The sequence below is a fragment of the Monopterus albus genome, unplaced genomic scaffold (genome assembly GCF_001952655.1).
Source record: "Monopterus albus unplaced genomic scaffold, M_albus_1.0 scaffold229.1, whole genome shotgun sequence".
Taxonomy (NCBI): Eukaryota; Metazoa; Chordata; class Actinopteri; order Synbranchiformes; family Synbranchidae; genus Monopterus; species Monopterus albus.
In genome coordinates this window covers 194,457-216,603 of record NW_018128109.1, presented here as the reverse complement: position 1 = coordinate 216,603, position 22,147 = coordinate 194,457, and the positions used below count along the sequence as shown (strand labels likewise).

Sequence of the window (22,147 nt, the reverse complement as noted above, 5' to 3'; positions counted from 1 at the left end):
ATATTGTAAGAAACAAAAATACATTTTCCACAAAGTCGTGCATTCCCCCTATAATGTGCTTGAGGGCCACTTATATAGGCAAATAAAGTATATTTTTGTGACTGTCTCAGCAAAACTGTAATAATTTTTTATATCTCCCCTGGGAAACCCAACTATTCAGTTCCTAGTGTATAATGTTGCACCTGGGACATATCTTCCAAAGTGGTATGCATTTAGCATAGGATTACTGTCGTTCAATTTGTCTAAATTGTTCTTATCTATGCTACTTTCATACCCAGATCTTACTGATGACTAGTGTTTTGCCTTGTGAATTAAACCCTGATGGCAAATCCTGTATGCCTCCCTAATCTCTGAAAAAAGGCAGACTAAATGTTCAGTGGATCATTCTAGGCTGTGCAACTTGATACTAAAAGATAAAATGTGTTAATAAGCTATTTGGCTACATTAAATATTTATATAAAAAAAGAAAGAAAAAGAACAACAAAACAAAATACCCACCAGGACAGATGCAGAACATATAAAAGCAGCCAATCACAGTCAGAGAATTGTAACTGATGTATTCTGTCTATTATTTTGTCTCTAGTGCACCGGTGCCTGCTCCAGTCACTGCTCTCTGTCTGCTTCCTCTCATAGGAGCCAATTAGCTCAGATCCTGCATATGAATTTCTCTACAACAAGATTAATGACTCTACAGCCCCTCTGGGCATTGGTGTGTGTTCCAGCATTCATGTGCACGTCTTTGTACATGTTTGTGAGCATGAAGTGTTTGTGCATGAGTATCAGTGTGTGGTGGTCTGTGCGTGCATTTGTTCACGAATGTGTTATGCGGTGTAGCCCTCACCTGTCTTCAGCCATCTCAGTAATTACAGTGCCAAGCTGAGCTGCTGGTCAGTGGGAACCCTTGGTCGTCTTAACAGCGTGCTTGGTTCAGTCAACAAAACAACAGCTGGTCAGACAGGAGAGCACATGGCTGCCCTCTCTGACATATCAACAACACTCTGCTCCATCTAATAAAATCCTCACTGTTTTATGAGCACTGGATGACACACCAAGATGCCGGTCAGATTCAGTTTCTAAGGGAAAATAGGCAAAGGTCCATGTATGCAAATGTACTGTAGCAGTTTTTATGGACAAAATAAGGGACATTTTACAAATTTTCAGACCACTATAAGGACTTTTTATCTATGTCTACTCAAGATTTGAAGTTTGGAGTTCATTTTTGACCTTAGAAACAGCAGTTGAGAAAACAGACTCACGACAAAGTCCAATTAGTAGTTGATGAACAATCCAGTAATAAAGATTAAGCTGATGAGATGTGTTTTTGTGTGCCCAAGGTGAAAAAACAATTTTTTGAATCATAACTTTAACATATGTTTCACAGATGATCAGCCATTCACGAACTTGTGAAGAATGACAGTGGATGCATGAGCATCAACATTGTATGAAGTGGAAATTTCACAGGAGATTAGCGTGATATTTCCCAAGCCAATGCTCAAGGGCAGCTTCACCTCATACATCAGCCAAGCATCCGTAACCAGAATGGAACCATTTATATACCCTGAGGTATGCCATCACCCTTTGAAATGCAGAGCCAGTAACCAGAGGCCAAACTCCTATTGCTGGCATCTTTGTATTCTAATTAGCTGGATACTGCAGAGCAAAGATAGCCAGATAAAGATACTTGCTTTTTAAAATAGTGGTTTTGATCTCTACCACTCTCTAGAGACTCTGTGTAAACAGATATCCATCTGTTCTTGGGGAAAGATGAGAGCAATTAAAAACAGAAGCAATGAGTTAATCCAAAATGCCGCAGCCAGAGTACTGACAGGAATGAGCCTTTATCTATCAAGCTGATCTCCTGTGGACCCAGCTCCCAGTCTCAGTTCAGGAGGCAGACACCCTCTCTACCTTTAAGATTAGACTTAAGACTTTCCTTTTTGATAAAGCTTATAGTCAGGACTGTGTCAGGTGACCTTGAGCTTTCCCTTAGTTATGTTGCTATAGACCTAGGCTGCTGGGGGTCCTCCCATGGTGCTCTGAGTTTCTCTCCTGTCCTCTTTTTTGATGCATCTATATGCCAGTATTACATGTCACTAACTGTGTGTCTCCTCTCTCCCGTAGCATGCATTCGCTCTCTCCCTGTATCTTTCTGCAGGTAGCCCTGGCTCTGGAGCTGTATGTAACTGATGAGCAGTCACCAGCCACACCAACCTGCCTAGAGTTTGATTGTTTGTTGTTGTGTTTGTTGTGTCCTGGTGCTTCTCTTTTTTCTCTGCCTCTCTCCTCTATCCACTCACCCCAACCAGTCAAGGCAGACGGTCGCCCACCTCAAGAAGGAATTGCTGGGTTTTTCTCTATAGTACTGCAGATCTAGACCTTATTATTTAAAGTACCCTGAGATGATTGTGTTGTACATTGACACTGTACAAATAACACTGAATAAAATTGAATTGAAATGAAGTGAATTGAACTGAATTGAAATGAATGGAATTGAACTGAATTGAATTGAATTGAATTGAATTGAATTGAATTGAATTGAATTGAATTGAACAGGCTGGTATAAATGCAGAAATATATTAACCAAAAATACATGTTATTTCCATGGAGATGATGAAACATAAGAAGGATGAAATAAAATATCCATCCATCCATCCATTTTCTTCCGCTTATCCGGGGCCGGGTCGCGGGGGCAGCAGTCTAAGCAAAGATGCCCAGACCTCCCAGGCATCCGAAACAGATGCCCGAGCCACCTCAGCTGGCTCCTCTCGATGTGGAGGAGCAGCGGTTCTACTCTGAGCTCCTCCCGGGTGACCGAGCTCCTCACCCTATCTCTAAGGGTGCGCCCGGCCACCCTGCGGAGAAAGCTCATTTCGGCCGCCTGTATCCGGGATCTTGCCCTTTCGGTCATGACCCAAAGTTCATGACCATAGGTCAAAATAAATAAATAAAATATATAAAGATATATATATACTTGTATTTCTGAAATGTATTTATAAGAGGTTTGTGACACCAGTAAGTTTGAATCCCTGAGAACAGAACATACTGTAGCACTGAAAATAAGTCTCTTCAGTGACAAATATAGAGAACTAAGGAATATAAGACAGGGATCGAAGTTACTAGTGCAGGTTCCTTGGCAAGAGCTCTGCCGTTCAAACGTTCAACTAGCCAAAATATTACCAGGGCTGAGTATTGTGTGTCTGGGGTGTGTATCATCTCACTATCAGGGTGACAGTCAGCTGAGATGATGTTTTCCCTCAAACCTCTGCTGCAGTGGAAAAGATTTAGACGCTGTGGGACAAACCATTTCTGAGTGCCAATGTGTACTGTAACATGCAGGCAGGATAACTTGTGTTTATTGAATAAGAGGAAATATTTCTTCACTAGAACCTTTTCTGCTTCAAATCTTGTTTGAGATTAAAAAACACTTTTTCCTGTCACTGCAAAAGCAACAGTAGTAGTAAAGTGATCAAATAAAATTAAATGAAATTTGCTTGATTTTGTTTTTTTTTTTGTTTTCCTAGACAATAAAATACAACTGTAAAAATACAAATATGGCACCAGAGCCAGCAGATAAGCGTCTTATCTTAGCTTATCTTAGCCTAGCATAAAACCTGGAAGAAAAACCTTAATTTGTCATTTATATGGTTTAGGTTTTCATGGTTTTTAGATTTTTAATTTTTAATTTAGTATTAATACCTATATACTGTACATATGAGGCTATAGTTGCCTATGCAGGTGATTAGCTTAGCTTAGCTTAGTGTACAGAATGGAAGAAAAACACAACTTGTCATTTTGTACTTGTTAAACAAACAAAATATGTATTAATTAGTGCCAGTAGGTGCATTTTCTTTTTATCTAGCAGGCAATCCATTTCTGCCTGCATCTTTATACTAAGCTAAACTAAATGTCTACTTGCTCATGCATTATTTAATGTACTGACATAATGATTTTATATTAGTTAGTCAGGTAAATAACTTAATGATCCTGGAATTATTAGATGGGATAAATCTTGTGTTTATGATGCACTGTAGGTTATTCTAAGAATGTATTAGTTGTAAGCATATGGCTGTAAAGTTATTGTAGAGATACTGTATATTATTGATGAATTCATTTGTTTTGTCCATTATTGTTTATTTACCCTAACACTCACAGCTGGCTTGCAAAAAACATCCCTTAATTTCCTGTCTCCTAGCCCTAACCCCAACCTTACCAAAACCTCAAATCAATTCATCACACTAAAATTAAAAAAATTCATCTGGTCCCCACAAAAAAAAAAAAAAAAAAGCCAGAGTCCCCACAGTGTGAGTGTTTAGGCAGGTTTCAGTCCCCACAGTGTGAGAAATAACAGGGGCTTGCACACACACACACACACACACACACACACACACACACACACAGAGCACCCCAGAATGTGAAGAATGGTGTCACTGATTTAGAGGATAACCCTGCCAGCACTTTTATATCTTAAACACACATACAGCTGTCAGAGTGGGCTGTGGTCCATCCTGCACCCTCCTTTATTCAGTAACACGTAGCGCTGGGTCTCTGTGACAATGGGAACCCCTGGGTCAAATTACTGTTGGTCTGATGCTGGCAGTGCAGCAGGGTTATAAAATGGCAACCCTTTTGATCAGTTTATTAATCCTGGAATGACCTTGGAATGCTGTGATGGAAAGGGAGTCGTGCTCACTCACTCACCGTGCTCATGCTCACTGTGCCCTGCTGTGACCCCTCTGCATATACAGGAGAAGGTGCATGTGTGTCAAGGGGGCTTAGCACTAGTTCTGAGATAACACTGTTCTAAGCAGCTGTCAAGTGTGAGATGAGCTGACAGGTTCAGTGCCAAAAACCTTTTCTTAGCACCAGTGATAACACAGAGGAGAGAGAATGTAAAGGTACAATGCCTACCACAAAAGAGAGAAAAACAATGAAAATAAAAAAAAATATTAAAATTGCAGCTTTTTAATTATGTAACATCTATTTGAAGGAATATTTTAGACACATATGCATGCTTTCTTTTTGGATTTACCACTCTCATGTCTGCATGGTAGATGAAAAGGGAAAACAGCTTGGTAGCAAAATCCATCCACCAGCAGAGCTCACTAATCAACACATCTTGTGTGTTTAAGTAATGTCACAGCTCAGGTAATACTGGTAAAGGTATGTTTTGGTCCAGATGATTGTTGTGATTATACCACATACTAATAGGCCATCTTAATGGGTTTAATTTAGGTAACTAATTGATTGAAAGTAAACAAAAATGCTTTAAGGATGAAGGTTATTAGTCATTGTCCTTCAGTGTCAACAAAAAGGGCTGCACTCTTGTCTCTTCTTAATCTAAGACCCATGCAAGACTCATCATGAAAATGTCAACCAATACAAATAAAAAAAAGGTTCTAGGTGAATTTAGCTACTGTAGGTCAGGGCCACACTAGCTGTTTCTGGTCTTTATGCTAAGCTTTTGGCTGTTGATAATGATAAACAATCAGACATGAGAGTTGTATCATCTTCTCATCTAACTCTTAGAAAGATAGCAGACAAAGAGTGAAACTACCTCTCAGGGTTTATTGTGAAGTTCTGGTCAGGTAACATCATTGGTGCTTCCCCTTCAGCTTGTTGGCACTCCACTGAGGGAAACAAAATTTGATTCAGCCTGGTCGCCTGCCTGCGTCTGCTCATACATCAGTTGACTAAAAAGGGTGCCAGCCACATTGCTCTGTAACCTGCACATCCTGCTATTGTCTCTGATGACTGCCAGCTGTTATCCAACAGCCAGGAAGAAAGCTGAAAATAAGAGTAGTGCAGTTGCTGAAAGGACTGTATTGTATACTGTAGGATGATTTAAATCCTACATGCCTCATATGTTACATTCTGGAGAGGTTCCTCATTGCCTCTGTGCATGTTTCCTCCCTGGATCCTGAGTGATATTGTTACAGCTCCCTATATCCACCAGACGATAAGTACTGTGTTTAGAACAACCGTAATCCAACTAGTAGCCGCAATAATGTTTTATAAATAACCCTGAGTCCCGCCTCTGTTGAGTGTGTGTCTGTGAGGGAGAGACTCTGTATGGGCAAACATGCCAGTGGCCAAGATTGTGGAGAATAACACACTCTATTGGTTGTTTAGCTGGTGTGTGACTTCAGACTGTGTGTATGTGAATCATGGGCGGTCCACTGAGTATCACTACTTTAGGAGTGGGCCCTGCCTCCCGTGACCACAGAAAGCTGGACAACTGCAAGAAGAATAGCTGCTGCTAATAGATGCTACAGAGCAGAAGTGCCACAACAAAGAAGTTTCCAGTAAGAAGCAAGCTGCTGTATTGGAGGTCAGTTTATAGAGATCACAGCCAAAAGTGGGTAGGTAACTGTACACTGACTGTTGGATTTGTGTTAACATCCTGAACAGTGGTGTCACAGCTGGGAGAAAAAAAAAATTGCAATTGATAACTAAGAAATGAAAAATATGCAACTATGATCAATATGCAAAAATGTGGTCATTTTATGCACTGAAAACTTTTCCTAACAGTTTTTAATATCCCGTTTGTGTGTGTATTAATATATTACATATGCTTTTTGTGTATGTGACTGCATTTGGGTGTGTGCGACATGCAACATGTGTGTATATATATATATATATATATATAGAGAGAGAGAGAGAGAGAGATAAATTGGAAACTCCTCCTGCTGAGCGCTGGTAACAGTGAAACTGTGTAACCTTTGCTCCCTCTCAGGTCTTGGATCAGTGTCCAAAAAGGAGCCAGACTTCTTTAAAAACCATCCAACACAGCTCCAGATTTCCTTCCTCCTCCTCCTCTTCCTCCTCATCTTCTCAGCAGCAGATCCCCGTGCTCCTTGCCAGCCTCGCCTACCCTATCCGCCTGTGACGCCACCATGGACCGCTCGACGCAGGAGCTGTTCCTCAATTTTATGGTCGTCTTAATCACTGTGCTGCTGATGTGGCTGCTGGTGAAAAGTTACCAAGACTGAGCCATGGAGAGAGAAGTGACAAGATGAATGAGGGGGTAGAGGAGAAGGAGAGATAAGTGCGGAGGGAGGCCAGCATGGTTGCTGTTGGACTTTGCTGCAGAATTGAATTTTGTTCAGATACAGTTTTTACAGCTTTTCATTCTTTTATTCAGTGATCAATAATCTGGTCTGAGCTGCAGTAGTCATATCAGCAATCAGAAACTATATGACTGTGTTACAGCTATACCCAGGGCTGTCAATGACAAACAACTCTTGGATCTGTCTTTGTAATCAGAGGTGTTTTTTGAATGTGGCCTTGAATTTCTGCCAAAAGCCAAAAGGTTAAATCACAGAACAGATGTGAGGGTGAATAAAAATAAATGAACTGGGGCTTGCAGTGCTAGTTTTTCACTGTGGGACTCTAAAATAACTGCTAGGAAACTTTACCATGTCACTATGTACGGTAGTATATACAGTAACCCGAGTCACAGTGTGTCATTCACTGATAGTATGAACCACACTGTTGTGTCTATTGTTGTGCTTTTACTGACGTTATGAACATGTCAAACGCAGATACTGTGTTTAATCATAGAAGACATCAACACAGATAATGAAGCATTATGTTTATGTTCAATTCTTGCCATAAAACAGTCTTTAAGTTGTTGGGTCCTTTTTCTGTTTAACAACAAAAACTTATTGCATTCATTATTTACATCAGGAGGCCCATATTTTTCTCTTTGCAGTTTCTGAGAGTTTATGTTTGAGCAGACCTTCTTGTTAATAGACTCAAGCTAAAGAGCATGTTTCTTTATGATAGACAAGCACAGATAAAGTTACACACTTTTCACTTGTTGGCAGAATAGAAACAATCAGTTGCAGAGGGGAATCGGGTGATCTATTATTGTCTGGTCACATACAGAAATTCTATATATCAAGAAGAAACAAGGCATGCGGGGCTATAGGTCTGAAACTGAATAAAGGCAAGCTGTTTAAAGTGAAAATCCACAAGATGATTTAGACAATACTGCCGTGAAAATATGTTAGCTCAGTTTTAAATAGATTACTATATATGAACAGCTCTCCATGAGTTAGAAAGAACAGCACAAAGAAATGAAAATCATAAAAATAATATGGAAAAGCCACAAAGATGAAGGATGGTGTATATGACAATTTTATGAAAATATTACAAAATAATACCTTTTTACTTGTACTTTCACATGAAGCACATTAAGCTGAAAGGGCTTTCACATTGTCTTTTTCTTACATGGCGGAGTGTAAAATATTACACAATAAACTCTTGTTGTTTTTTTTATTCTAGCTGTAGGGGAGCTATTAAATTGAACCATAATAGTCCAGAAGGTACTAAAATAGATTTCTGAAATAGTCTTATATAATAGGGTTCCTCCTTGGGAGGCACCATATTTAGACTGACACAGTAAAGATCCTGTGACAGCAGGTGCTTCACTCATACAAATTTTAGGATCAAACCTTTAAATAAAAAATAAATGAATACACCTCAGATGATCTTGTGTTGTAATGATCTGTGAGAGGAGATGTGGCGTTAGTTGACGACATGACTGTTATTCCCTCTGGAAGCACTGTCCGTCATGTGAACAGGTTTAAAAGCCAGAGACTCATCATAGGTAGTTGCTTATATTACTGACATGTAACGCACCTGTATGTCCGCTCACGTGTTTACGCATGTCTCTCTGCAGTGTATTACGCTGCATCACCCCACGGGTCTCTGTATCTGCTGAAGCTGATGAGCTGGCAGTGGAACTCAGTGAGCGCTCTGGGCATGGGTGCCACTTCCTCCCACTGACTCCTCCCACTGTAGTACACCTACACAGGTAATAGTAAAACACACTGAGAGTGCAAGTCAACACAGTAAAGCACCATTTTGTCACTGAAAGGCCTGACACACCTTTAGGTCATGTGAACATGATTTAGAACATCAGCTAGCCAAATAAAGTGAAAGCAGGGTAGCTTTGATGAATAGAAAAGGTGATTTTCTTTGTTACCTGAACTTCATCTGTGATCTCATCAGGTGAATAGTCTCCACCCAGGATATAGATTCTGTCTCTCATACCCACTGCTCCAGCATTAAACCCGGCACACTCAAACGACCCTTCACCCTTCCACACACAAGTCTCTGGACAAAAGCTGTAAACCTAGATGGGAAAAGGCACATTTTAAAGTTTGTGTTTAACTGTTTAACAGCCCTTAAAGCTTCTAAGTGCCCATCTGAGGGCTCACCTTATAAGTGGACAGGTCACAGAGGTGTAGTATGTTATGAATTGACACTGCTTTGACCAGTGTAGCATGGAAAAACTGGCCAAACTCTGTCACCAGGCGGCTCCATTGGTCTTGTCGGGCATCATAGCAAAAGAAACAGTCCAGTGAGGGGTTGAAGGAGTCTGTGATTTCCACCTCTGATCCAAGTGTATAGATAATGGTGCCACAAGCACTGGCTTCAGGGTAGAAGATGGCAGTGGGCAGTGGGCTGACTGAACACCAGATCTGGGCCAGAGGATCATAATACTCCACCTAGGGAACAAAATAAAAAAATAACAGAATTTGTCTGGGACATAATTTGGTCTCAGGTGTATATAAAGGAAACACTGTTACCTCCAGCAGACTGGGAGCCCCCCCTCTGGGTCCCTTGGTCCGTCCTCCAATTACATATACTCGGTCCAAACAGGTTACAGCTGTGTGCATGGTGCGGGGCTTCAGCATGGCCGGTGCAGCTGTGCATGATAGGGTCACAGGACAGAAGCACCAAACCTCATCCGTGGCATCATGGAATGGCTCGGCCACATGGAGACGTATTGCCCGACAACAGTTCCCTCGACAACCACCTGTGACAAACATCTTAGAGCCAGCGGGAAGTAGAGAAGATGAGGAACTTTATCAAAATAAAATGAAGAGCAAGATGAAAACGTGCAGGGAAAAGATTATTTACAAGTCATTGTGAATGAGATCAAGTTAGTTTTGTTCACTGCTTAATTTTACTTGACAGGTGCAGTAGAAGATACTGTAAGTAGCCTGGATCACCAACTGTTGAAGTGCTGCTCCCACACCTGTTCTAACCTGAACATGGAGGCTGGGACTCCCATAAATGTCTCCAAATAAAACTAAGGGGTGAAAATGTTGTTAAAAGGATAAGAAGGAGAAAATAAAGATCTTCTTTACACACAATGTGTTTTTTTTTCTGGCATCCTACTAAGTTTTGCTTTTGTGGAATAATGGGCACTATTACCTTTTGTGATTACCTCTTTAAAAAAATGTTCAGATGAAACAATCTGGGAATCATAGTTGAACTGTTCAGAAATTATACCCACACTACAGCTATAACATGTAAAGAGAGGTCACAAGTTGACATTGCTTCATTTTACAGGGTCACTAAAACTACTGCTTTCTGAACTCTTGCTACGTTCCAGTCCCAGCTGTACCTTCTCAGCATAGCTGGTAAGGCAGGATCCCGGTGGATCTGGCATTGTAACTGCCCCCTCCCCATGTCCCGTTTCCAGCTCTTTCCACTGATCTGTTTCCAGACAGTAACAGAAGGTGTGGCGGATTTCTCCATTCTCCTCTGTCTTGTGGATGTAGATGTAGCTCTGTGTTGTGGCAGGCCTGGCATCAGTGAGTAGGCCATTATAAAGAGTCTGTCTGCTCTGGGCCTCAGACAGCAGGGCGAGACAAGACTCATCATTGCATAGAAGAGTGTCTGACTCACACAGAATCTGAGAGACAAGGGGTGAGACATGAGATGATCATGAGACTGCAACTTGCACAAAATTCTAACTTTAATGCATGCAGTGTGTTTCTACCTTTAGTGCAGCTGCAGGCAGGTGGTGCAGTCTGGTTAGTGACAACAATCCTGGCAACAGTTTTTGTCTTCCTGGGAGATCATAACATATCCATCTAAGAAGTGACATCACCACTGCCTCCTCACTGGGCACATTTAAAGCATCTGACCTTAGGGAGGCCTCCAACACATTCACCTAAAAGAAGCAATATAAATGTAATATGCTAAGTGAGTTCAGGCTTGATATGAGCGGGGGCAATATAAAGATCATAATTGCTATTTTTACATAAGAGAAGCCTTTTTTTAGACCTCCAGGGCCAGATTTACTGATTACTTTTGCCCTGTGCCCAGGAAAATTGTTCTCAACAATTTCTTAAGTCCATCAAGATTCTCACACTCATTTGGACATCAAATTCAGGTACAGTTTAAATAAGTAACATTTAAAGGTCTTGTCTCAGCCTGAGACAAGCTAAAAAAACTGAGGTATAATGATAAATATGCCTGTTACAGTTTTAACCTCTAGAGTCCTGAGCTTTGGAAACCCAAGCTGTGCGGTCCTCATATGAGGACGCAGGGACTCTAGAGGTTATGGTGATTGTGAGGGCTTTTTCTCAAACCTCTTCTATCACACATCACATTTTTAAATAGGCATAGCTGAGCATTAAGTTACATTTTACAGTAATGTGTGTTATATGAGTCACTGCAAATTAACATTAAAATTAAAATGAACATATTTAACTAACTGTTTCAGTAAACAGAATGTAATGTCTGCAAACACAATATATAGTCAGGATGAGAACTGACTGAAGGGACTACAGAGTCTTATAAAAGATATTCTGCAATCTTTAGAAGCCACACCTCAAGCTCTTCTGTACTGTATGTGAATGCAATATTCAGATACAGGAAAGTTCTTATTCTGGTCTCAAGTATCACCTGCATATCAAGGAAATCCAGGGTCTTGGAAAGGTCAGAAAAGTTTTGAACCACAAACTCATTGGCATTTTGGAGAAGGGAAGCAGAGCCATAGGCCTCAGCGAGGGACAAGAGGGACAGACAGTTATAAAGATCCAAGGTTCCTATCAGGAAGTCACTGCAGGCTCGGGACAGGACTGACACCTGAAGATACAAATTGAACCCCAGTGGCTTAGAAAATAATAATCAGCATAACAATCATATCATATAGCCATTTTATCTTCACTTAATTAATGTAATTTAAATTGGTGAAAAAAATGGGAGATATTGGCCAGGCTAAATTAACACCATATTAAATGCTAGTGATAAAAATACACATACAATATAACTATGCAATCTGGTTCCAAATTTACTGAAATGTTATAACAAAAAATTGTCAAAAGATAATGTTTAATTATATTTTCTCTAAACCATTTATTCAGAAACTGCTGTACACTTGCCTATTACATGAGGCTCAAATTCAATTCAAATACAGAGGAGATGCTTTTGTGCTTGTCTTCACTCCTCTGTATTTTTTAGATGAAGAATAAGAATGCAGAGATGTTTTGTGGGTGCTAATAATAATACTTTTACCTGCAGAAAGGAGGCAAGCTGAAATAGCATGTCTACATTGCCTTCAGTGATGAGTGCCTCTCCAGAGTAGGCAAAGTCCAGAAAGGAACCCACTGCCACTGGACACAGGTTACCCAGAATAACTGAACCATCCCCACGCTCTCGCATGTCCACTTCAAACATAGCCCTAAACATAAAAGTTACACATAACACTGACATTAATAGAGATAGATAGATAGATGGATAGATAGATAGATAGACAGACAGACAGACAGACAGACAGACAGATAAATAGATAGATACAGTAGATACCTGAAGAAATCACTGCATGCTGCAAGAACACAGCGATGGCAGGGGAAACTGCATTCCTGGACCTTGATGGTAAAATCAAACTGCAAGCCTCGTTCCCTGAATGATCGGAGCACACCCAGGAGCTGCATTCCATGAGACTCAGACACCCTAAGCAGGGTGCGACGTTCTGGAACCCCATTGCACTGTGGAGAACTGCCAGGTTTACTGCTGGTACGGCTGTTGCTGGAGTTGTGGGTGTTGCTGATACAGGAGGACGACTCTTGATTTTCATCCATTTGGGCAAATTCTGACATGATAGAAAAAACAATGAGCATATAATGCCATTCATGGGAATGTAGCAAGTCTGTTATTATATCTGAAATAAACAGTATGAGAGACAAGTGTGGGTGAGTAAAGATAAAAAAGCTAATGCATTAAAAATCTACAGTATTTCTCTTTAGCACATCTGTAACAGACTCACACTACCACAGAAACATAATATTATTGAGTAAATGAAGAAAGAGCTTGGTTTCTGTCGGGCACATTCAGTATTATCAAACAAGTATTCGGTTCGAAATTAAAATATGACACATAACCTTAGATAGAGTATGGCTGATAAAAGTCAAGCATGTATACATATAGGAATACGTAGTTTGAAGAAGGACAACCACTACTCACGGTGTCAGCACCTCGGAGAGCTCTCTTTCTCATGCCATTTTAACTTCCGCAAGCGTGAAATCACGCGAGGACTCGGACATCCTTTTGGTTTTTGCGGTTGTACCTATTTGTCGCTAACATCACATTTGCTAGAAGTGCCCTGCTTTGTATAAAAATAATGGGATTGTTTTCTTTTTTTATAAACCCCTCGAGTTGCGCGCGTTTATGCGCCTCTTTGTTTGCGGTAGAGAGAGGCGCAATGACGACTGGGAACTGTAGTTCTCATTATTGTACGGCTTAAAACTCGATGAAAGTGTACACAGTTCTTGTCTAAGGTGTCGTAGAATCTGTGGTTATAGGTTGAGCCGCTAAGCTACAAATATTTTAATAATGGGGGTGTCCAAACACTACAAAATGAAATAATAAAATTTGTACCGGTAAACACTATCTCTGTGTTTGCTGACTTGAGCTGTTTATGGTGGCCTTTTCTCTACAGATAGCCATAGTCGTTGTTATTTAGGTTTATCGTTTCAGTTAAATTCAATGCAGAAATCAGGTCTCAGGAATACTTAACCGAAAAAATATATACATATATGAATAAGTCAATGTTTTAAGTGGTAGGCGAATAATGGTATTAAAGCAAAAACGATATTTATTATAAACATTAATATTGGCTACATTAGAACACTGAAATAAATCATTTGAATTTATTCATTTATATCCTAGTATAATTGGTTAAAAATCCTTATTGAGCTACTACAGTGACTTACAGACATTAATTCATTCACTGAAAATGTATTCATTGTTGTTGTATAGGCCTAGATGCATCTTATTATGGACAGTGTATATTTTTCAGCTGGGTCGTGTAAGCCCTGCACGTTGCCCATAAATTAATATGTTGTGAGCCAGTGCAACCCATCGCCACTGGATGGCGCTGCCTTGCTGTGAAGCAAAATTTGTGGCTGTGCTTATCCATGAGACATAAAACACTGAATCCAAATTAATGAACATGAACTTCCAGCTTTGCTGCAGTACCGTTTAACCACCACAGTGCTGCAGCTGACCAAATAACACACTTTCCTGCCTGGAAATGTTGATTACAAAGACGCACAGCTGCAGGCCTTTATATACTACCAACGTGCAATAGCAATATTAGCCTACTACTAAATATATACATATATATATATATATATATATATATATATGTATATACAACATTGAAATACCGGTAATTTCACTTCATCGTAATTATATACCTTCATCTTCATCAGTACACTACCATGTCGATTTACACTGATTCTTGAAGCTTTAAGAGAGAAAGGAACTGTTATGTCAGTCAGAATGAATAACACTCATCACTCAGCCCACTCGTCACTCATTTACTGGTTTTCTTTTGGTTTGGTTATGTCTGGTATATTGATCTACATGTTATTATTCTGCTATTATTAAAGCCTCTCCACTGTGTGTTAACGGCCCCCTCCTCTCTCCTTGCATCCCTGCATCCCTCCCTCCCTCTCTCCCTCTCGGCAGTGCATCCCCATCCCCCACACGGTGACCGTCTCTTCGTGTGAAAGCTGTCTACCCACTAGCCCGATAAAACGCTGCTGTAGCAGAGTCTTTCTGCAACGATCGGAGGCAGGGCAGATACGGGAGAAAGCACGTACACATACGGGAGTCTGTTTTTTTGTTCGACCGAGCGGCTTTGGTAAGTCTTGTCCGATGCTTATTATGGAGGGCAGGAATGTCCATGTGTCGAATTGCTAGTTGTTCGTTTTTTCTGTTTTTTCCCCCCCCCCTCCGTATCCTTTCAATTGTCCTCCGTGGTGGCTACAGTGGGGAAGTAGCGCGCTAAGCTAAATAGGCTAGGTCTAATAGCGGAGTCAAACTGGTGGTAGCTGTCGTAACAGTACGGGTGCTAACGGTGGTGGTTTGCAGACAGGCGGTGAATTTAGCTGCTTTTGTGCCGGTGCTTTCCAGTTTGAGCTAATGTGAGTGTTTTTCATAGTCATTTGCTAATCTTACCCCAGCTAGCTCGCTAATTAGCATTTTGAGCAGCGTGTGCCGAAGGATACAGGGATGATACGGCGTGTTAGCGGTTGTCTTTTCGGGCTAGCGGACAAGCTAGGCTAGGCTAATGTTAGTTATAATGTGACCCATACGGATTCCTGCATGGGGTGCTAAGGAATGGTTGAATTTCGATGCTAACTCTAGCTAATCTGGTCATAATTGGCAAGATGGCATCTCAGAGTTGTTATCTAGAAATCGGTGGATTTTCAAAATGGTGTCTTAAGCTTGTTGGAATGTGACCATTTTTGTCTAACCATGGCTGTTTTGGCGTTGCTTTCTACCTCTGGAATGCAGTGTACTGCCATTGCATGCCATACTGTGGCTATAACTGCATATTAACCACTAATGTAGTGGTAAATGTAAATGGCTCTGTACTAGGCGGTGTTCTCCAGGCTACAGTCACCGTCAGGAACAAAACAGTTGTATCTTCGAGTGGAAGTTATCTCTTTTTAACTGGGTTTTGTACTGCATCTGTCCAGTGTTTGAAATTTGTCAAATTGTCTGATCAAAACAAGGGCTGACGTGTATTCTGCATTATGTAAATTTATGCAATGAGAATATAGGGTGTTAATTATACTAATGCGCATCGGCTTTTCCTAAGTTCATAACAACCATGTAGTTTCTGCAAATGTTCAGTTTAATCGAATAAGGCAAATGCAAAAGTGCACACGCATTTTCATGTGTGGGGGAGAGGTATGAGATATACAAGTGCTGCAAATAATTCCCGTTTTCATATAGATTAATATGTTGCTTATTTTAAGATTCATCTAATAATCTTTGTCAATGAAAATGTCAGAAAATAGTGGATATGTCATCAAGTGAAAAGTGCTTACAAATTACGTTTTGTTTTGACCAACTGTCCCTGATGTAAAGATAAAGCAAATTCAAAAGTTTAAAATAGGGAATGGTTGGCATTTTTGATTCAAAAGTGAGCGTGTCCTCAAAGTCTCCGCTATTAATTTTTGTTCATTTTATTGCAGCAGGGCATCCCTGTAATTTCTGATTCTCATAATACTAAGACTAAATGGAAGCTCACATAGTGCAAACGTGACAGGATTGCACAAAACTGCAAAAGGCATATTTTTCTTTTCTGCTGTGAGTAGTCTTATCAATGTAATGAATTCACTTCACTTTTTTTGGGAGGGATTAGTTGCTTTAGTCATTGAATACTAATCCCATTTAATTCAAGAAGCCTTATCAGTCTGAAGAGATTTCTGAGATATTATTGTTCTTGGCCCTCTGGAAACACAGTGCAAGTAAACTGTGTATATAGTTCAATTATTATTCTGCAGAGGCAGGAAGAAATGCACTGCACCGTGTATGTTAGACATTCTCTGATGTGACTTATTTTAATTATTAAATTCAGGCTATGCTAAAATAGATGACTTTTTTTCCTGTGTAACATCTAGTAAAAATCTTTCCTTTCATAAGCAGCATAGGTCATACTGATTTTTCCAATGGGGGGGAAAAAAAACAACACAATCTTAATTATAAAGGCTACTGAGAAGCATGTAGCAGAATTGCATCACCTGGGTGAAGGCATATTAAATCCAAGGACAGTGGTCAACCTTGAAAAACCTACTTACAAATTACAATATACTGCCACCATTTTTAGTATATTTATAAGTATTTTTTGCAAATGATGACTTGAATTATTTTTAAAAAGATCTACTGCAGTTGAACTGAATTAAATATTTGTCAAAGGGTTTGAAGTTTTAGTTTAGTTCAGTCTACGGTGACCCCCTTTACTCTGCCAGACCAGAGTAGATGGGGAGGCATGTGGGCTTTGGCATGGGTTGACCATGTGTATGAATGGTGGGTTGTACAATGCAGCCATAAAACTGTCAGACTATTGAAGGCTGGAGTCACTTAATGTTACAAGAGTCTGTGTTTGTATAGCAGACTGTTGTCTTTCCAGTACTTCATTCTCATGTGGTTTGAACCATTTAAAGAGTTGCCCATCACAGATCGGTGAATGAAACAATCATAGATGGCAGCTTCCTGATTCACCCTCCTCTTGTGTCCCTTGTCTGGCCCACAGTCACACAACTATATCACAGATGTCTTTGTGTGTTTGTTTGCTTGTTTTATGGAGACCAGAAGATGCAGTCATTTGTGTGGTTGAACTAGCTGGAAAGTTGGTGATTAATCAACAGGGTTTCCATATTTGAAAGTTAGTACAGTTGAAAGTGTTTATTATTGAAGTTCACTGCTAAAACTGGGACAGTAAACAACATTTATTTCCATAATTTATTAATCTATGTAATTAGTGATTTTTTTTTTCATTTATTATTTAGTCTGTAAAACACCCAAAATAGTAATAAGTTCAGTATAAAGAACAAAACAGGAAATCCTGCAGCTGTATATCAGCACTAAATGTGGGAGACACTCCATCTACTGTTACAGAAATGTGTTGATGCTTGTCATGCTGCACCTTTCCTGTTGACTGTGCCAGTGGTGTTTAATTTTAATCAGATCAACAAATAGTACTCACTTTTACTTCACCTGGTTGTGACTGATTAACTAGACTGCCCTATTACTGAAAAATGATCATTGTAATTGTTGATAATGGATTGATCCTCAGGTAGCGTTGTGTCAATATTTGTTTTGTACTACTCTGGTACCTACAGTTTGTAACATCAGTTATCACATTTGTGTTAACTTTGATAAGATCAGCTCTTCTATGTGAACGTAGAAAACAGATTCCCAAGTAGTGTTGTTGGGATACATCATCACTTGGTGTTTTCTCTTTGGTCTGTGTGCGTGTGCATCATGAAAACCTGGCTTTCGGACTAAAACCTGGCACCCAGTCACTTGAATGAAACTTGCTCTCCTGGCACACTGGGCAAAAAGTATGTATACTATATACTAGCTTCATTGGAAAGGGCTGAACATGATGTTTATTTTGACATGAGATTCATGACCAGTCAATAAGTAACGTTAGCTCGTGAGGTGTGAAGTTCCAATGCATTTGGACAAATTGCGTCTGACGGGTTAAACAGTAAAATCTACCTGCTATTTCATAACATTCTGAAGCAGCAGCAACAATAATGTTACAGTGGCAGGTTGCCGGTGCAAAACGTATATAGTGGAAGCACTGCTCTTCCAGGTTTGCTTAGACATTATAGGGCCCACTGCACATGTGCATTAGTGTTTTCCCTGCTGCCCTGAATTTACTTTAGGATGATGTCACAAAAATAAAAGTTTTCTAGGCTCTGGTAAAATTCCTTATACAAAGAGCAACAATTGGCCTCTTTTATAGTTCAAGGTGTCCTGTCAATACTTTTCCAGGTGCCTATTTTTATCATTGTGGTCTATGGAGAAAATGCTTTTTAGGCCCCGTGAAGGATTTTTCATTGCAGTACCACAATGGTGTTCACAGGTCTTTATTACATTTATGACGTAGCATGCACAAAATTCTTTTGATACCATTGTTGTGAGGACATTTTAGCCAGTTCTCACAGCTTCAGAGGGTTAAGACTTGGTTTTAGGGTACAGGGCAGAATTAGGTTTAGGGTAGGGTAAGGGTTGGGTGTTAGGTATGTATTTATGATGGTTAGGGTAAGGGATTAGTTAATGCATTAAATCCTCACAATTATACTAAGACAGGACTGTGTGTGTGTGTGTGTGTGTGTGAGTGCTTGTATATAGTGGCAGTGAGTGAGAGAGAGAGAGAGAGAGACCAGGTTAAAAGATTGAACTGATCCATCCATTATCATCTTTACCGTTTATTCCTGAATGGGGGAGCTGGAGCCTATCCCAGCTGACATTGGGCGAGAGGCGGGGTACACCCTGGACAGGTCGTTCAGAGACAACTGACCACACACACTCAGTCCTAGTGGCAATTTAGAGTTGCCAATCAATCTAAGCTTTGTGGTCAGGGGAACACCGTGGATGGAGCAGGAGTCCCTGCAGAGAAGCAGCACAGGGAGAACATGCAGACTCCACACAGAGAGGCATCGGGCCGGCCTGGGCTCGAACCTGGAACCTTCTTGTTGTGAGGCGAAAGCGCTAACCACTGTTCAGCCTTGAACTGACCCATGGTAGCAAATTTGTAATGCATTCAGCTGTCAGTCACTCTGAGGGGAGAGCCTGCAACTGTACACATACTGTATGCACATGCGTGTTCCTCCACTGTGGGCTGTTGTTTCATTAATGATGCTTGCAGTCATGGTCAATAGTATCTCATTCTGTAGTAGCAATGCATAAATTGGACATACAGGCTACTGTGTAATTATACCTAAGGGATAGTATCCAAAGAGTTCTATATCCCGTGATGCTGGATTGTCCTGAGTTTGAATTAGTTAAGTTTACCAGCTTAAAATTTGCAGTAGTGGTCTTTAATTCTGCTTTAACATCCATCAGCATGTTGTGTCAAATGCTGTTATTACAAAAAAAAAAAAAAAAGTCTTGTATGCTAGTATTGAAATGGGACATTTGTGTTTCAGCTCTCTATGCTAGTGGTCAACCGATATGGGTTTTTCCATTTGACGATACCAATCTTTAGTGAGTGGTCACTGGTTGATGTATTATGTTTTTTTTGTTTGTTTGTTTGTTTGCATCAAATACTATTCAGTAACAAACGAGACATTTTAATTATTTCAAGTATTTGAATATACTCTGTTTTCTACACTGCACTCATTATTTTTAGAAAAATGCCCCAAAAAAAGTCCGCACATTTTCAAGAAACAAAATGCTGTGTCTACAGACATTTATTGTTAATGGTCCTTGTGAGCACAGACATCGGCTGATGCCAGTTATCTAAAAATGCCAAATATCAGCCTGAATAATCAGCCAACCATTCATTCAGTCTACCACTGCTCTACTCTGAGAAACTAATTCATCTCATCAGAAGCTAGTTTACACCCGGGACACTATTTGCATAAGCATTTTTTTGTGGCAGACATTTAATATGGTACAGTTGGAAAAACAAGTTTAAATAATTATTGATGGCTGAATAACTTTCTAGTTGTTTCAGGGTCCTGATATTGTGCAAACTGGCTCTTTTCCTACTGTGACAGTTCATCAAACCACAGCAATAATTACTGATTATTTAAGGTATGTCTGCTAGTCTTTAACTGCCAGAGGACAGAACAGCTTCCAAACAAACTGCGAAACAACCCTCTTTAGCATATGTTTGGCTACTTATATATCCAGCAGAAATGGAGCAGCAACAGCGCTGACCAGTGTGGACAGCCATTTCCTGAGACAGGTAAAACACTTGCATCTAACTGAACATCATTTTAGCAGTGTACATAGTGCACTGCGGGTAGATCAGTGGGCCAGTTAGATTTGAGCATTAGATAAAAAATAAAAAATAAAAAAAAATACTCCACGTAGCTTTGTATGTTTAGAAAGTTTGAAATATCTTTACTGACGCAACAGAAGAGTGACTGGCATTAATCAGCAACTCTTAAAAGCCTCTGCTCATAAATAATGTTGCTATTGTGCAAAGTTCTCAGTTTTTAAGGGCTTAATAAACCCTTAAAGCTGATGGTTAGTGGTCGGCAGCATAGTATAGTAGGCCTGCCCCTGACACTTATTTCCATTATCCATAATCTTCAGATTCATTTCTTGAAGAATTGATTCTCATAAATCCTCAGTCATCCAGGTTGTAGTATGTTGACAAAATGTAGAGGGAATCATCTGGATGTAGTTTTAGGTAGAAGACGTTTCACCTCTCATCCAAGAGGCTTTGTCAGTTCTGTCCGACTGGTGGTGAGCAGTCCTCTTATGAAATGGAATAATATACTGTTGCAGCATCTGGATCTTGTAAACAAAACAAGTCAGTGGAACATCAATGTTTTATTACCCCTCAGCAGGTTTAACTTTTTATGTCTGGTTGCTGTGCCAAAGGGCAGTTGAGTTCTCTGTACCGGGGAAGTTGAAGCAGGTGTTCCCCTGACCACTAGGGGTACTATTGAGCAAATTGCTGCTTAGAGCACCAGCATGAGGAGAAGAAGATGCCACATAAAGGAGAGATTTGTGCTTTGAGGTGTTTTTTCAAACCATGTCATTTACTTTAAAAAAAAAAAAAAAGACTTTGGTAGTAGTTTCTAAATGGCTGGTTGTGCATTTGTGTGTCTGGTTTGTTTGTCCATCTCTGTTACCTTGCTGTGCACTGCTGTGCCCCAGCTGTTTCTGTGATAGTATCCAGGACTGTCTCAGTCCTAAACAGGGTTAGTGTTGCTGTCATTTGGCAATATTTGCAAATTGATTGGCATTTGTTAGTTACCTTTCAAGAAATAATACAGGCGGAAAAGAGAAAACTGAAATGCTGCCGCACAACAGCCGCATCGACTATATCAGTTTGAAGTTCTGCAGCCTGAATGCAAATGTACATGTAATATCCTTTTGATACTGTCACAGACCCAAACATTTTCTGTCGCAAATATAGCAAAATTCCAAAATATCATTGAATCCCTAGTTAACTGATGTATAATCAACAAATACAAAAAGAGCCGCCTAATGCGGCAATTGGAAATGACTTTGTTAGTGATGGTTTTTATTTTGAATATGAATTCGTCTATAGAGAAATATACTATTGAAGCACCACATTGCAGTCAGGATTTTAACTGTCTTATGGTTTTTCTTTCTTGGTTCCTTTTGTCATATGACTCAAGTGAAATGCTTATTTATTTATTTAAATTTTTTTCTAGAGGATTTAAAACAAAAAAAAGTCTCTTCAGTTCTATTCTCTCCTCTGCTGAAGTGTGATAACGCCCACCGGTTTTGATTTGTTGCTTAAAGAGTAGATGCTTGGTGAGGTATTATGTGGGAGGATACAGTCGGCGTGGGGGTTGTGTTGTATTATACATGTTCACCAGGAATG

General features: G+C 40.0%; 3 protein-coding genes across 9 annotated transcripts in view; 2 read left to right on the top strand and 1 right to left on the bottom strand.

Annotated features, from left to right (window-relative positions):
• Positions 1-5,604: 5,604 nt before the first annotated feature.
• kbtbd3 (kelch repeat and BTB (POZ) domain containing 3) lies at positions 5,605-13,447 on the bottom strand. Of its 4 annotated transcripts, none has more exons than XM_020619944.1 (11): positions 13,270-13,447; positions 12,613-12,898; positions 12,322-12,487; positions 11,710-11,892; positions 10,799-10,972; positions 10,421-10,711; positions 9,597-9,839; positions 9,225-9,515; positions 8,990-9,139; positions 8,644-8,810; positions 5,605-5,627 (listed from the first exon to the last, which is right to left on the bottom strand). In XM_020619944.1, the coding sequence occupies exons 2-10, from the start codon at positions 12,885-12,887 to the stop codon at positions 8,688-8,690; spliced, it is 1,896 nt and encodes a 631-aa protein (XP_020475600.1). In that variant the 5' UTR covers positions 12,888-12,898; positions 13,270-13,447; the 3' UTR covers positions 5,605-5,627; positions 8,644-8,687. The 4 variants fall into 4 exon arrangements, with proteins under 4 accessions (XP_020475600.1, XP_020475599.1, XP_020475598.1 ...); XM_020619943.1 differs by lacking the exon at positions 5,605-5,627 and adding an exon at positions 7,044-7,083; XM_020619942.1 differs by lacking the exon at positions 5,605-5,627 and adding an exon at positions 7,297-8,509.
• sln (sarcolipin) lies at positions 6,702-7,075 on the top strand. The gene has a single exon (XM_020619945.1). It carries the CDS (start codon positions 6,894-6,896, stop codon positions 6,987-6,989), a length of 96 nt encoding a protein of 31 aa, XP_020475601.1. The 5' UTR covers positions 6,702-6,893; the 3' UTR covers positions 6,990-7,075.
• A 1,277-nt stretch (positions 13,448-14,724) lies between the features above and the next one.
• fam168a (family with sequence similarity 168 member A) overlaps positions 14,725-22,147 on the top strand; it is a 26,286-nt gene continuing 18,863 nt past the window's right edge. Inside the window, exon 1 of one of the 4 annotated variants that reach the window (XM_020619962.1) lies at positions 14,725-14,953. The gene's annotated coding sequence lies outside the window, so the exon portion shown is untranslated. Of the gene's footprint in view, positions 14,954-15,096; positions 15,237-22,147 lie in introns of those variants that run through there. The other 3 variants (XM_020619959.1, XM_020619961.1, XM_020619960.1) reach the window with 3 other exon arrangements.

Excerpts from the sequence above, each read along its gene's own strand:
- sln (XM_020619945.1), top strand. The coding sequence starts at position 6,894 with ATGGACCGCTCGACGCAGGAGCTGTTCCTCAATTTTATGGTCGTCTTA.
- kbtbd3 (XM_020619944.1), bottom strand. The coding sequence starts at position 12,887 with ATGGATGAAAATCAAGAGTCGTCCTCCTGTATCAGCAACACCCACAAC. Across the intron at positions 10,973-11,709 it reads TGGATTTCCTTGATATGCAG|GTGAATGTGTTGGAGGCCTC; the intron begins GTGATACTTGAG and ends TGCTTCTTTTAG. Across the intron at positions 9,516-9,596 it reads GGGCTCCCAGTCTGCTGGAG|GTGGAGTATTATGATCCTCT; the intron begins GTAACAGTGTTT and ends TTTGTTCCCTAG.